Genomic DNA, 15,517 nt, shown 5'->3' on the forward strand with positions numbered 1-15,517 from the left:
AGCAAGGAGGTAAAAGGTCAGAGGTCACGTCTCAAAGACAATACATGGAAGAAATATCCAAGACCCTGAAATAACTGCACGACGAAATACACAACGATTGAAGGAAATGGAAGAGATACGCATTAAACTAACAACCAAATCTCGAAAACTTTCCTTTCAAAATCTTAGTTATGCAAATAATCTTCTTTAAAAACTCAATAAAATTAAACTCAAAATGTACAATCATTACAAGCCTATAGTGATCGGGAGGATTTCCCCTCCTAGTTCTGAGAGGAAACACCTGCACTTTTCTTTTAAAAAGTCACCGATTTTCACTTTCTAAATCACAACATCTTCCGGCTAAAAAGAGCGCCAACCCAGTCTGTTTCCCTTTGACTCACAAAAGGAGTGCACTGATGTAGATTATTCACAGATAACATGAGAGCAAAGGGTGGGGTGGGGGTGGGGCGGACACACACACCACAACACACACACACACAACACACACACACACACACACACACACACACACACACACACACACACACACACACACACACACACACACACACACACACCACACACACACACACACACACACACACACACACACACACACACACACCACACACACACACACACACACACACACACACACACACACACACACACACACACACACACACACACACACACACACACACACACACACACACACACACACACACACACACACACACACACACACACACACACACACACACACACACACACACACACACACACACACACACACACACACACACACACACACACACACACACACACACACACCACACACACACACACACACACACACACCTCTAGACCACTTTTTAAAGAAATATGTAATTTTTAGGACAATTTGAGAGCGTACTATTACATCTAAATATGTTTTTCTGGCATCAAATGTTTGACTCATACTCATAATCTTGTTGTCTTTTTCTGCATTAAATAGTTTTTTTATGTACCTCTATTTTACTATTTTATTTATTTAACCATCAACACTTAAAAAGGGAGTTTTTGAGAAGCTTCCTCCTTGCAAGTACTTTTACAAAAGCTCAGTTTTGAGTGACCTAAAGCGCTGTCTGCATGAAGGCTTAAGGCCAAAAAACTGAGTTTTCAGGTCAGAAACTACACAAAATGACACAATGTGGAGGAACACTTCTATCTCAATGTGCACCCACTTGCCTTCTACAGGGCTCTAACCCATTTCCACCGGGTGATACAAGGTTACATTTGTGAAATAGGCCACAGGATGTGTTTGAGAGTTACATAAGGAGAGAACCTTGAGGATAGAATATCTAATCGCAGTCATATTTTCACTTATAGTTAGTCGTTGAGGTCACGCTGAGTTGACCATCTGACATCTAAACTTCCTCCTGGTTAGTTACAAATGAAAAGTAGAACCAGCTTCAAAACAGAGGTCAAATGTCGGGGTCACAGCTAACAGGCAGCAGATGAGGGGAATATTTCTACATCTGATAGAAATATTAGGAGCGTCTCTTCAATCAGTTTCCTCCCACAGGCCATAGGACTGGTAAACACTGTTTGCAACTTATATATATATATATCAATATTCCAATTACTTGTATATAGACTATTTGGCACAATTTATATTATATTATATTTTATTGTATTTACTTGCACTATTATCCGTTTTATTGTGTTGCACTTTTGGAGGAGCCTGTGACCTAAGCATTTCAATGTCACAACTACACTGTATGATACGATATACTTTATTGTCCCAGTAAGGACATTTGTTCTGGACTCCGTCCTGCAGTTCCGCATACATGTACATATACAAACATAGTAGACATTAACGGCCCGTCCACACACAGGCATGAAAACAATCTTTCAAAGCTTCGCCCATTCACTTGAATGGGGTGACGTAGAAGATTTTGAATCTTCGCCGAACTGCATTGTGGGGAGCGGAGCATGGCTTTGCAAGCATCGTGAGCATCAAAAGTTGAGCAATGTTCAACTTTTGATTCTCCCGATGTTTTCGAAGCTGGCATCAGCCAATCAAATCCCGTTTATGCAAATCCCGCCAGTACAAGCGCAAGCCAATCAAACCGCGTGCAAGCTGGGAGAGCCAGACCGCAGTTCATTTCCTCATATTCCAAACGAGAAATTACAGTAGCAAATCACCCGGTTCTTTACGACCAGAACTATTTACCGGGATACAAACCGGAGGAACCAGGCATGGAGGGAGGTGGCAGAGACAGTGGGTGAAACTGGTAGGTTTTCGCCTGTTTGGGGATTTTATATCCAGTTTACTTCGTTTTAACTTTGCTATTGCTTTGTATGTCGGGGGCGGGAGATTCATGTGATTGGTTGTTGGTCGCGTGAAATCGCCAAGCTTCAGACACGCCCAGCATCAAGATTATTTTTCAAGATTTTTTTCATGCCTGTGTGTGGACAGGCCGTAAGAGACACACACATATCATCAGTCATACACCGTTTGAACAAACACAATACACAGACGCACATACTGACAATGGCGACCTATTGCACAACCCCTCATGGCCAACATTTAAAAAGTACATTTCATTACATTTGACTACATTTCATTTCATGTGAATGTTAAGAAGCGTAATGGACATATGTAGGAATGAGTGCTTGTAGCGGTTCAGCCTGCTCTTGGGAACCCTGAATCTTCTACCAGAAGGTAGCTATGTACACATGACAATAAAAGCCTTGAAACTTTCATTTAAGCTCTCTCCTCTTATATTCTATTTTATTTGTACTTTCACTATTATCTGTTTGATAGTGTTGCACTGTTGGAGGAGCCTGTGACATAACATGTAATTGTCGTAACTACACTGTAGCTATGCACACATGACTGAATAAAAGCCTTGAATCTTGAACCTAATGTTCTGCAGACATTCTTAACATGACCACACGTTCTGTCCTCAGACTGCATTCTGATCATCTAACCCCCCCCCCACACCCCCTCCACTGTCATCTGGCTTCCTCGTGGCTCGGGCCCTCAGGGTGACCCCGACAACGAACCAAAAGCACCCTTCATGCAGCCGAACCGCAATCACACGCCTCGGGAATGAACGCTTCCTGAGAGGGTTTCTACTCACACTGGAGCTAACTCATTGTTCCCCGGCTCAGAACCAAACACTCCGAAGCTGCTTTTAGTTGTTATGCTCCCCGCAGATGGAACAACATTTCAGAAAACCTGAGGTCTTCACCAACGCTGAGTTCTTTTAAGTCGAGGTTAAAAATATTACTTTTCACATCTGCTTACCCTGAAGTCTTTTTAACTTGTTTTAGCACCAAAGCACTTTGAATTGCCCTGAAAATGTGCTATATAAATAAACGTACCTTACCTTACTGGGGATTCAATTAGACCGAGACAAAAGTAACACTACAGGAAACATTTTTAGCATTAGCATTGTACAGTAGTAAAAAACAGATTTAAAGTGGACTTTCTGCTGGATGTTTTGTCACTGTGTGAACAATTGCTTTAATTTCCCTTTAATCCCTTTCAAATGTAATGTTGCTTTTTGATTTGTTGTCCTATTTTTTGTTACAATTTGCCAGTGAAAAGCTGCAGCTGAAACATATAACCCAGATTCATTTTATATATTTTCTGCAGCCATTTAATGATGAGATGTTACATCATGCTGATGTGCTGGTGGTGCGTTCAGGGTTCAAACTTGTGGCGCTGCAGTGGTGAATTTCACACCGACTCGCTGCCTCACCCTCCTGATCACACAGACACACACAGAGACACACACACACACATTCCTGTGAGGTCAGAGCAGCAAACAACAACAGCAGGGCAGCCAGCAGCGGCCATGTTGGAGGAGAAACAGTCTGGTGATGAGAGACGTCTTCCTGCTCACTTTTTTTTACGGTCTTGACCTCTCAAACTATAACTTATGGCCAACTGGGATGTATTTTATCTTCCTTAACTTGTATATTGTTTATTTGTACACAGGGCCGGTTTTTGGATTAGGCGGTTGCCTAGGGCGCCAGATCTGGGGGGCGCTGCGCTGGTAGCTCTGGGAGGGAAAAAAACATTTTTGACCTTTGGTGCTCATCCTAATTTTCGTCCTAGATGTAACAACATTCATAATTAAGTAAATGTAACCCCGGTTACACGTTTCATTTGCCCCGTACGATGGGCGCTGTAAGTGATGAAAGTGGGGGATGTTGGCTTATCTGGCACCCGCAGCTCACAACCAAAGTGCGAGTGAGCGAGGGAGAGAGAGGGCGCACCGGTACCGGCGCTGTTGTTATTAGCATCTGGTGCTAGCTGCGCTAACGGATATAAGAAGAAGATGTTTCTACAACAAGGGTGGAGGCTGAGAGGCTCAGTGAGGTAAAGGACTCTGAGTGTTTAGATAGTTAACTTCAGTCTAAGTTATCTCAGTGGGTCTCAAAGCTAAAATCTCGCCTAGGGCATCAAATTGGCTAGAACCGGCCCTGTTTGTACTTGTACATGTATATTGTTACTATAACGCTTTGGCAAGGAGACTATAGCTGGGAATTGCTGGTATTTCTAATAACTTTGGCATTTTAACATCAGATTTGATGAGCTGCACTGCCCCTATCAACGAAACAAATAAAATAAATAAATCCAAACTGAAAGTAAACTATGAAATAAGGATAATAAAATGTTTCTCAATACTCTATTTACTAATTAATTTTGTTGTATATTTTCTTTTTTGTGTGATATTTGTATTACTAAGTTTAGAGTTTCTTATAAGCTTCTTCACTTTCTCTGATGTTTTTTTAAAACATTCAATAACACATAAGAAAAACCCGACACACCAACATTCCCAGCATTCCTCCATCTGGCCCTCCGAACAGGAAGTGACACACATACGTGTGTGTGTATGTGTGTGTGTGTGTGTGTGTGTGTGTGTGTGTGTGTGTGTGTCTCTCTGTGGGGGACTTGGACTGTTTCTGGTTCTAATTATTGAGCGGCTGAGTGATTTTCGCATTAAAGCTCCAGTCCACATTTTCTTAAACATCTCCTCTGCTTTATTACTCATTGTTACTCATACTTATTAACGTCACATTTACTTTAAACCAACAATGAATTAGTAGTGATTTAATAAACTGCCTTTGACTCAGAGAAAAAACTAGTTTTTTTAAATGGAAAACGTGTTTTTTCTACGAGAGCTTCAACAATTGCCAGAAAGATGTATCTGTCCATATTTTGATAAAATTGTACAAATACAAAATGAATATGCAGGGGAAATGTTGGGTCCATCTATTCTAGTGTACTGCAGTTTTATTTAGTGTCAGAGTCCTTTGACACACACACTAACACACACTCCTTCTGTCTCCTCTGCCTCACTGTAAGTAGATCTGTCTGTGTTGCCATGGTGACCCGTGGTTTTTGGTTTCCCAGGATATCATATGGAGGCGTAACACACTTCAACTGTATACACACACACACACACAAACTGGTATTCAGTACATTAACAGCAGAAACAAAGACTGTTTTTGTAATCAAACGATGGACGCACACACACACACACTTTTCTCAGCCAGTATCACATACAGCGCTAATTCAATGTCATCGTCACACATCCTCCAGCCTGCTGAGCTCAGTACGGACAGGAAGAGGCTGCAAAGAGGAGGAAGAGAAGAAGAAAGGCATACACACACTCTCCCACACTCGCACACGGATCACACACTGATCACACAGTGGATGTATGGAGCATAGAAACAGAGCCTGAACCCTCAATAAGGATCAGTTTTGACATCAATCCTCTTTTTTACAGAGTTTATAACATTCTGTTTCATACTATCTGCTCTATATAGGTTTTAACAAGTTGTGATCATCAAAAAAAAGTTAAATGAATTTATCGGCGAATATTGGGTTGTATTATTTATCCACCTGTGTTACATATTGTGAGTGTTGTTTCATTCGTAACGCAGCTACACAAGGTCTCTCTTGAACGTAAATGAAATATATTGGATAGAAAAGTATTAATAATAACTTTCAATCTTTATACATCAAGTTGCATTTTAGTTTCCCATGAATGAGTGTTGAATAGTGTTTGTTAGTTGTGACTAGGGTTGGGAACCGAAACTCGGTTCCAGATGAGAACCGATAAGAAAATGCCGGGTACCCATACAAAATACACAATTTCGGTTCTGCTTAACGGTTCCTAAACGCGGTAGACCCTGTATTCCAGCGGGTCCGTCTGCACCGCGGTGCTGCGGTGACCCGGTGGAATACAGGGCGGACCTGGAGAATCACAGAACGGCCGGTCGTCAGCGGGCCGTTGACGGCCGGCTCGGTACGCTGACGGCCGGCACCGCCCTTCATTTTTTTAAACGGCATCATATAAATTGCGCTGACAGGCGACAGAGGTCCACAGTTGCCCCGCAGCGATGCTCCCCCGCCCTCCCGTAGACATTTCACGAGCTCAGTCACTTCATAACACCAAAGATAGGTCGCGGTAAACACTCTGAAGTGAGGCTCCACTACACTAAGAAAGAAAAAGAAAAGGCAAAGTGTAATGCCTGTTAATAGCTTGCCACAGGCATAGCTCAGTTAAAATAAAGCACAGCTATTGTGCAATACATTTGTATTGCATGTATATTTTTTAGTAACAATTTCAGTTAAAGCTTTTAAGAATAAATATATTTTTGTTATCTAAACGTTTGACCTCTTTATTTTACAATTTTGGAATCGAAACGGGGAATCGATAAGAACCGGAATCGATAAGCAGAACCGGAATCGAAATCGGAATCGATAAATTTCAAACGATACCCATCCCTAGTTGTGATGGGTGTTTTTTATGAAGTATTTTACTAATCATTACTTAAAACAGTCGCCACCAGGAAACAGAAGCTCCGCCTTCATCCATTTAAAGATACACACACACAGCTTTCTCCTGCATATTTAACAGTGGTATGCATTATTTAGTGAAGAGGAACACTACTCAGAGTAAAGACAGCAGGCAGACAGATATAGAGTCACACACACACAAATATAAAGAAATGTCAGAACAGCAAACAAACAATGACAATATATCAAACACACACATATCAGTCCACAGCTGTGTTCCCCTGGGTTGAAGTCTGAAAACACACACTCTTTCTGTCTGGACTGTGTGTAGTTGTGTGTTTGTGTTATTCAGTTCAGGAATACATCTTTAATTTGTTATTATCCAGAGCAGGTATCTGTCACATTCCTGTGTGTGTTTGGGGAATTGTTTGAACAGTTAGTTATGTTTTTGCAGGTACACACACACACACACACACACACACACACACACACACACACACACACACACACACACACACACACACACACACACACACACACACACACACACACACACACACACACACACACACACACACACACACACACACACACACACACACACACACACACACACACACACACACACACACACACACACACACACACACACACACACACACACACACACACACACACACACACACACCACACACACACACACACACACACACACACACACACACACACACACACACACACACACACACACACACACACACACACACACACACACACACACACACACACACACACACACACACACACACACACACACACACACACACACACACACACACACACACACACAGGAAATAACTTATTTTACACCTGATTTCCAAGATTCCCTCTGATCTTGTGATAAAGTTACACAAAAATGAATCGTTTGTTTTGATTAAAGCACCAAAGAAGAAGAGCTCCATTCATTTCCGCACATATAATCAAATACATCTGATTTTGGATAAGGAGTATAAAACTGAAGTCGCTTGTAAGTCATGAATGCATTCAAGTGTTTGATTTAACTCTTGGATTAGACATGCTCTTATTTTTGTGAATTAACTGCTGGTGAGTTCTTCTTCTGTGGTTTGTATCAGGTAAAGAACCACTTCCCACTGGCGGAGGACCCCGATTAAAAAATTGCGAAACAGCTTTATTAATCCCTCAAGGGGCTACTAATACCAAGCAGACTGTACATGGAGAAACAGATTAACAAACACTAACAATTACAAACAAGTTAAAACATCAATGAGCTGATAAAAACTAGCCAATAATAAATAAAAGTGAAAGCAAGCAGGCAGGTAGACCAGAAACAAAGGCAGACTGTGATCAGAGTTACGATCTGGCAGACGCAGATGAAAGTGTTTCACATCTCCTCTGGTGTGAAACAGTGGAGCCGAAGTGTAAAAGGCCTGGAGCTCGTTAAAGAGCCTCGTTAGCCCTCGTTAACTCCTGATGAACAACAGGTGTGAATCTGGAGTCTAACTGTCCCACGCCGAGAAAAACAAAAGTCTCCTTTCCTATTCTCCTTCCTACAGCTGATTGTCTCAGTTGGTGTTCAAAGGGTTCATTGTTCTCCATGTTTACACAAACTCTCTGAACCTACATCTTACGTCGATGAGCGTCCTGTCGCCCTACTCAGATTGGCCGTGCCGACACCTTCCGCTCCCGATCAACATGTTGAAAGGCTGTCGGCAACATAGATATATATAAAGGCTAGATGGCTCAAGGGGGAGTCGCCAGCGTAGCTCACCGGCGGCCATCTTGCCACAGTCAACAACTACTGCTACAGCTGTTGTGAGGTGAGTGATCTGCACAAAAATAGTCTTAACTCGCTGAAATCTTGACTGATTTACAAGCGGTTTGGTTTATTATAAACGTTATTAGCATGGCTATGATACAGGAGACAACAAGACATGTTGAAAAAAAAAAGTTAATGATTATAATTATAAGTATGCAGTATCATAACTAAATATTTGATGTTTATAACAAACCAAACCATTTGAAAATTGAGCAATCTACGGTTATTTCAATAGTGCACCATAGACATAATGTTATGAATGAGCGAGCTGCCTGTGGCAAGATGGCCGCCATGTGGCAACGTCGGTCTCCATTGGCCAGCAGCACGGGTGAGTCATCTAGTGTTTATATATATGTCGGAAAAAGGCTGTCGGCAAAATAAATCACTCCGATTGGCTGTTCAGCTTAGCGAATCAGTGCATGAGAAGCGAAACGGAAGTTACGAAGGCACACACAGACGGCTATTATTTTTAATTTTCCAGTACCGCACTAAATATGTTTTCGATAAGTCGTTATGTGAAACAGTCTGATGGACGAGGGTGAAAATGGAACGCACGCTATTTTTTGTTTGTATATATATCACGCAGTCTGTCTTCCGGTTGCCTCTTTTGAATGACGAATACACACTACCGCCGCCTGCTGGTAAGGAGAGTTATTGCCACTCACGCATGCGCCGTTCGTACGTGCTACTTGGCCGTCGGCTGAAGTCTTTGCGGTGTGTTCCAGTGTGACTGTTTGGCCAAGACGCAGGAGACGTGAGGCGACACAACAATCAGGTCCGTCGGGACGTGTTCTTTGGTGTCAGTTTGGTGTGTCAGGGCCTTTAGAAACCATGAAGACTGCCCCCGCAGAGCAAATACAAAACACACACACACACCGAAAGAAACAAGTTCACACAGACATCAGAGAACGTATCTACATCTGGTTTCTAATCTGTAACCTGATCCAGGATTACATGAAGTTAACCTCCAAATCAACCAGGTCTGAAATCTCACTTTAAATCAGAGAAACACCTTTTTAGACAAGATAAAACCTGACAAAAGATATCTTCAGGTTTGCCACATGTTCAGCAAAGTAAAACATAAACAAGGATGTGTTTAAAATGTTTTTCCAGGTGTTTCTAAAGCAGGGCGTCATCTGAAAACCACTCTGCAAGTCATGTACCTGATGCACAACTAAATGACAATGAGAATGAGCACTTCAAGCTAATAATTGAAAGGAATAGACCTGTGAATTAGTCGTTTAAACATTTCAAACAGGAGGTTTCCCATCAGAAGAGGCCTATTTCTCTGTGTGCTTGATGTGTGTGTTTGTGTCAGGTGTGTGTGTTTTAACGAACTCAACCAACGCTTGGCCTCATTGAATCTCAAAGGCATCTCAGCCTCTTCGAGGAATCCCTGTTAAGATGGCTGCCGCGTCTTTTTGCTCCTCTCCAACTCTGCCTTTTTTCCCGCTTTATTTCAGTGTTTGTTTACTTTTCGTTGCGTGCATTTAACTTTGTCCGCACTATTTCTATTCTATTTTATTTCTATTTACTTGCACTATTATCTGTGTTATTGTGTTGCTCTGTTGGAGGAGCCTGTGACCTAAGATTTTCATTGTCATATCTACACTGTAGCTAATGCACACATGACAACAATCTCTATCTCTGTTTCTTATCCTATATCTAATAGAACTGCTCGGGTCTTGATAGATTGGGTGGGGAAGTTCATGAGATCTTTCTAGAGGGTTATCAAGAATAACTTTTATCCAATGACCTTTTCCCTCTCTGTCTGTGTCTGTGTATTCTCTTGTTCCGATTAACCCAGCCAAATCTTTCTTCTTGTTTTGTATCTATATCTACGCCGGGATCCGGAGTCGAGGCTGATCCTCTTGCTGTAGTCCTGTGTCTTGGATCCTCCATCCTGAGTTCTGGATTAAGTCGTGGACTTCGGGTCGTGGCTGAACCTGTCTCTGCGGTCCTGCCTTGGGTCTCGTCTTGCTGCTTCCCTGATGGCTTCCACAGGATTGTAGCTGACATCCTCGTGGATTAATCTTCTTATTACAGACACATGCATTTCCTAACATTCGGTCTTATATGCTGTAAAATGTATTATCTCTTCGATTTACACACGGCATCTATTGCACGTCTGTCCGTCCTGGGAGAGGGATCCCTCCTCTGTTGCTCTCCCTGAGGTTTCTCCCATGTTCCCCTTAAACTGTGGGTTTTCTCTGGAAGTTTTTCCTTGTACGATGTGAGGGTCTAAGGATAGAGGGTCTAAGGACAGAGGGTCTAAGGACAGAGGGTGTCGTTTTTCTCATACTGATATTCTGAACAATCTGTGCTGTTGTATTTGCTGTAAAGTGTCTCTACTGTAGGCTATTTTTATTTTATATACAGCACTTTGGCTCGACCAAAAATCTTTATAAATGTGCTATATAAATAAAACTTGATTTAATTTGAATAAAAGCCTTGGTCAACCCTGTCAGAGACATTATGACTCAGCCTATCATAACAACCTAATAAGGCTTTTCAACAACATCATCTCGGACCCAAACCATGTTCTGAACAGAGAATATGAACTGCTACTACCATCTAATGGGAGATACAGGGTCCCTCGATTCAGGGGGAAGCATCCTTTGTGCTCCAGTCAATCCTACAGAGCTGAATCCAGATCAAATGCAAGCTAAAGGTTCTTTGAGCATATTTTCTCTCAGCGATTGTTCTGTTATGTTAAATGTTTGTTGTGTGTTTTTCATGTATTGTGTCTTGATATTTGTCCATGTTGATGTTACACATGGAGCTGCTGTGATGCGAGTCACATTTCAGACTTGATCTGACCATTAATGTATTATCGTATCGAATCTTGAATCCAAACAGCAGGACTGAAACCCCATCACACATTCACCCGTTCATCCATCATGTGTTTGTGGTGGTCCTACCTGCGAGGGCCTTGATGCGCGAGCGCTCGAAGAGTCGCGCCGAGCTGTTCTCGTTGTCCCAGTCGTCGGCGTCCCAGCGGTTGTTGACGCTGACGCCGTCACTGCTGAACTGCTGCTGCTGCTGCTGGACCTCCATGTGCTCCAACTCCGCCACCACCACCGACGTCATGACGACCTCGCTGCGACTCCACCCCCCACGCTGAGGATGATGATGCTGCGTCCGAGTCCTTCAGGGACGGGACCCTCACACACGGCCTCACACACACACACACACACACACTCTCTATCTCAGACCGGCTCTGAGTGGCAGGCCGAGACGATCGTCTAAAAGCTGTAGAGATTAAAAAAAAGAGACAGAAAGAGAGGAAGGGTTAGTGGAGGGGCAACAGAAGTGCAAATTATGATAGCAGATTAAGTTCATTGCAGCCAAAATAAAATAAAGTATGGAGCTGGGTAAGACAACTTGGGGAAAATGTGCTTCAAGGAAGAGACAATAACACAGGTGTCTGGATTGTATCTGCAGATAGACATCTGCTGTCGCAATGAACAGTATATAGTGGGACTATAAACTGTACAAATCAACTACAAACTAAAAGAATGACAGACAAAAACATCATATATTTATATTGTAAATGAATTGCAATGTTCTGTATGTAAGCATCGGGCTGTTAACCTCACACGTCTCTTTACTGATTCAGAACATTTACTCTGTTAAAGATTAAACTGGATGAAAGTAAGTCTGCACAGCTGTGAGGGTCATGTGACTGTCACTCTGCTCTGTGATTGGCTGCAGCCTGCCTCTTGAGCTACAGTCAGTTTATCTGTAAACTGAGAGGCTGCTGCCCTCCACTGCTCACAACACGATACTACACACACACACACACACACACACACACACACACACACACACACTCGTTTGTCTATTTTTGTCTGTAGATTTCTCCCAAATTCACCAAAAGTAAACAGCCTCATTTGCATATTCAAACAACATGTGTTATAAAACTTGTAATACAAAAAATATCTGTTTTAATGTAAGGAATAAACTGGGGAAGTTTAACGATGCTATTTATTAGTAAAATATTGAATCACCTGTAGAGTCCATCTAATATAGAGTTCATTGAAATATTATAGTAGGCAGGAAACAGCTGAGTGTTTAATTAGCATGTTAACAAAATGATGCATCATCAGAGTCTCAAGATCATTCATAATGATTAGGAATTCATGAATATTGTACGCTCATTAAATGTATTAATGACAGTGTGATGTATAATTATACACACTGTGCTAAATGATGCAGGAGGCAGCAGGTGAAGCACGGAAACAGGTAGAAGGATTTCTGATGATAAACCTCTGGATAACCGGACATTGCAATTATTTGGTAACTAAGTTTGGATGACAAATGTTGGTTTTACTCTTTGTCACTCAGCAGGTTGTGAAAACCTGGATATTAACTAAACCAAAAATATAAATCATCGATGCATTGAACTGTTAATCGATTATATTATGAGGTGTTTTTACATGCAGCAGTGTAAGAGTTGCCGTCAGTAAAACGTGTGACTCACTCTTTATCGACTGCTTTTCAAAATGCATGCGGTGCGTTCGCTGTCACTGTAAAAGTCTGAACAAACAGAGAGCAGCGAGTCAGCAGCACGACTCAGCACCAAGAGTCAGTTCTGATCCTGCAGTCAGCAAGCAGCACCATGAGTGGGCAGAAAAACACCTCAGCAGCTCAGAGGCATCGCTCACATCTCAGCCTCGACATGATTTCATCCTGAACATGTCAGTGGATGTCTTAGAGGTAAAACACGTCCATAGAGGGACAAGAGGAGGTGTGGAAAGCTGCATTAAAAAGTAAAACAGTGTTCCCACAGACCAATGAAAATATTGCTGCAGAATGAAAGACCTGCAGAGTCCAAAATATGCAGGGATACACACTGACAACCAGTCAGGCTGGAGCTGCTTGTGTTGCTGCGCTAAAAATACGCTGCTACTGGGACCCTGGCTGTGTGTGTGTGTGGTGTGTGTGTGTGTGTGTGTGTGTGTGTGTGTGTGTGTGTGTGTGTGTGTGTGTGTTGCCTGAGTGACGCTAACACAATGTGCACTCATTCAGAAGCAATTAAGCACACAGACACATGGACACACACCAGCCATGGAGTCATGACAACACACACCCAGTTTTTAGAAAGTGTGTCATGTCAGGATGGTGAGCTGAGCGACTTGCTCTTTCACATTTTTACTGTTTCAACAGAGGGTTTCTTTTAACGCTGGTATTATCTTAATCTCTGGACAATTTTTATGTGAATGATAATGGCTTTAAGTTTAAGAAAGAATGAGAAATGTCAGTTTCCAGAACCAAATGTGACATATTCAAAATGTAGTACAACATTTGAGGTGTTAAACCAATCCATACTCAGCCATAAGTGTAAATAGTAAAAACAGAAAACTGATCATTTTGCATTGATCTTTTAATTGTTACTCATATAGGGGTTGGGAAAGTGGGGCATCCCGTGGGGAAGGTGTTTTAGAAACATGTTTTTTTGCCGGGGGGAGGCCCTCAAAGTCAGACTTCAAAACAACCCTACGTTTAATATTGATTGCTTGAGCTTTAAAACAAACTATCGCTTCATCACATCGATGGATTTCTCTGTTGATCAGCTGATGGCTGCTGCAGCACATTCACAGTCACCACAGACAGACGCATGACACTGAGGAAGTTAGAGGCAACACTCGACCTGAAAACCATGTCGTCGTGTAGAGAGGAAGGGCGAAGAGTCTGCAGAGAAATAAGACCGGAGGAGAGAGAGAGGCCGTTTCTCAATGTCGAGTAGAGAGCCACTATTTCAAGTATACTACGTCATCGAGTGGGGCCGAAGGACTGTTTAAATGCCCAGCATTCGGCGCCACTCGATGACGTAGTATACTTGAAATAGTGGCTCTGCAGCAGGTGTACTCGACATTGAGAAACGGACAGAGTCTGTAGAGACGTGAACAAACGTCTGTCGGCCATGTTTCTGTGCTCCTCTAACAATATGAATCCCTGAATCAGTGCAGAAAACAAACAACTAATGTCAGGAGGGCACATCTTTTCATCTTCATCCAGGGCAATCTAGTTAAAGTAATGTTGGATATGGTTTAGATTTGGACTGTATTAAAATATAGTACTTGAAATGATAAGTGAGAAATGTATCTTTTGAAAATGAATTTATTCAATTTATTAGTTAGTAAATGAAATGTTCAAGTTCAATATGAAGGATTTCACTTGATCAAGAAAGGAGAAAAATGGAGAAAGTCATTTGGATATGACACTATAATGAAAACATTTATTAGTTGCAGCCTCATAAAACGTATGATTTGCAAGAAAATCTATGTGTCTAACTTTAAAAACAGAAACCAGAGTTAATGTTCCAGTTCCATTTCTCTCCGATCATCTATCCAGCATCTCGTGAAGCTTTTCTCTCTCGCCCACGTCCTCCTCCTCCCACCTCTCTCACCCTCAGCATCCGGCAGCTCTTATCAACGCTCTGTGCTGCGTTGTGATGCAACATATTCTCAATCCCCCGTCTCTGGATTTAATCAAAATGGTAAGAAATGTCATTGTTCTCAAAACTAAAAGTGGTCATTTTCCCCCAGCAGAAGTTGCTGCAGTGAAAACTCTCTCACACACATTTCATTATTAATCTGCAGTGAATTACGTTGCATCGCTTCCCCTTTTCTCCGCCCTTCCAGTTCACAGTGAAAGACGGACATTATCAAGTCAAAAGCACACGTCTCCATGGTGACCGCTGTCCCAGCATGCATTGTGTGGGCGCCCACTTGTCAGGCTGCAGACAGCGGCACAAAGACGCTCGGCTGGAGGAGAAACTTCTCTGACAGCAGGAAGAGTTTCAGAGACGGTTTACCCAACAGAGATACTGCAGGGAACTGAGGGATGAACACTGCACATCAGGAGGAGAGAGGAACAACTTTCTCCAT

The 15,517-nt window shown here is 42.2% G+C and overlaps 1 protein-coding gene across 1 annotated transcript in view; it reads right to left on the reverse strand.

Moving 5' to 3' along the window:
- sptbn1 (spectrin, beta, non-erythrocytic 1) overlaps positions 1–15,517 on the reverse strand; it is a 116,755-nt gene that overhangs the window by 63,665 nt on the left and 37,573 nt on the right. Inside the window, exon 2 of the mRNA XM_034227378.1 lies at positions 11,546–11,876. Coding sequence (XP_034083269.1) covers positions 11,546–11,714 — 169 coding nt within the window. The 5' untranslated portion in view covers positions 11,715–11,876. The remainder of the gene's footprint in view (positions 1–11,545; positions 11,877–15,517) is intronic.

Source organism: Gymnodraco acuticeps, unplaced genomic scaffold (assembly GCF_902827175.1).
Source record: "Gymnodraco acuticeps unplaced genomic scaffold, fGymAcu1.1, whole genome shotgun sequence".
Classification (NCBI taxonomy): Eukaryota; Metazoa; Chordata; class Actinopteri; order Perciformes; family Bathydraconidae; genus Gymnodraco; species Gymnodraco acuticeps.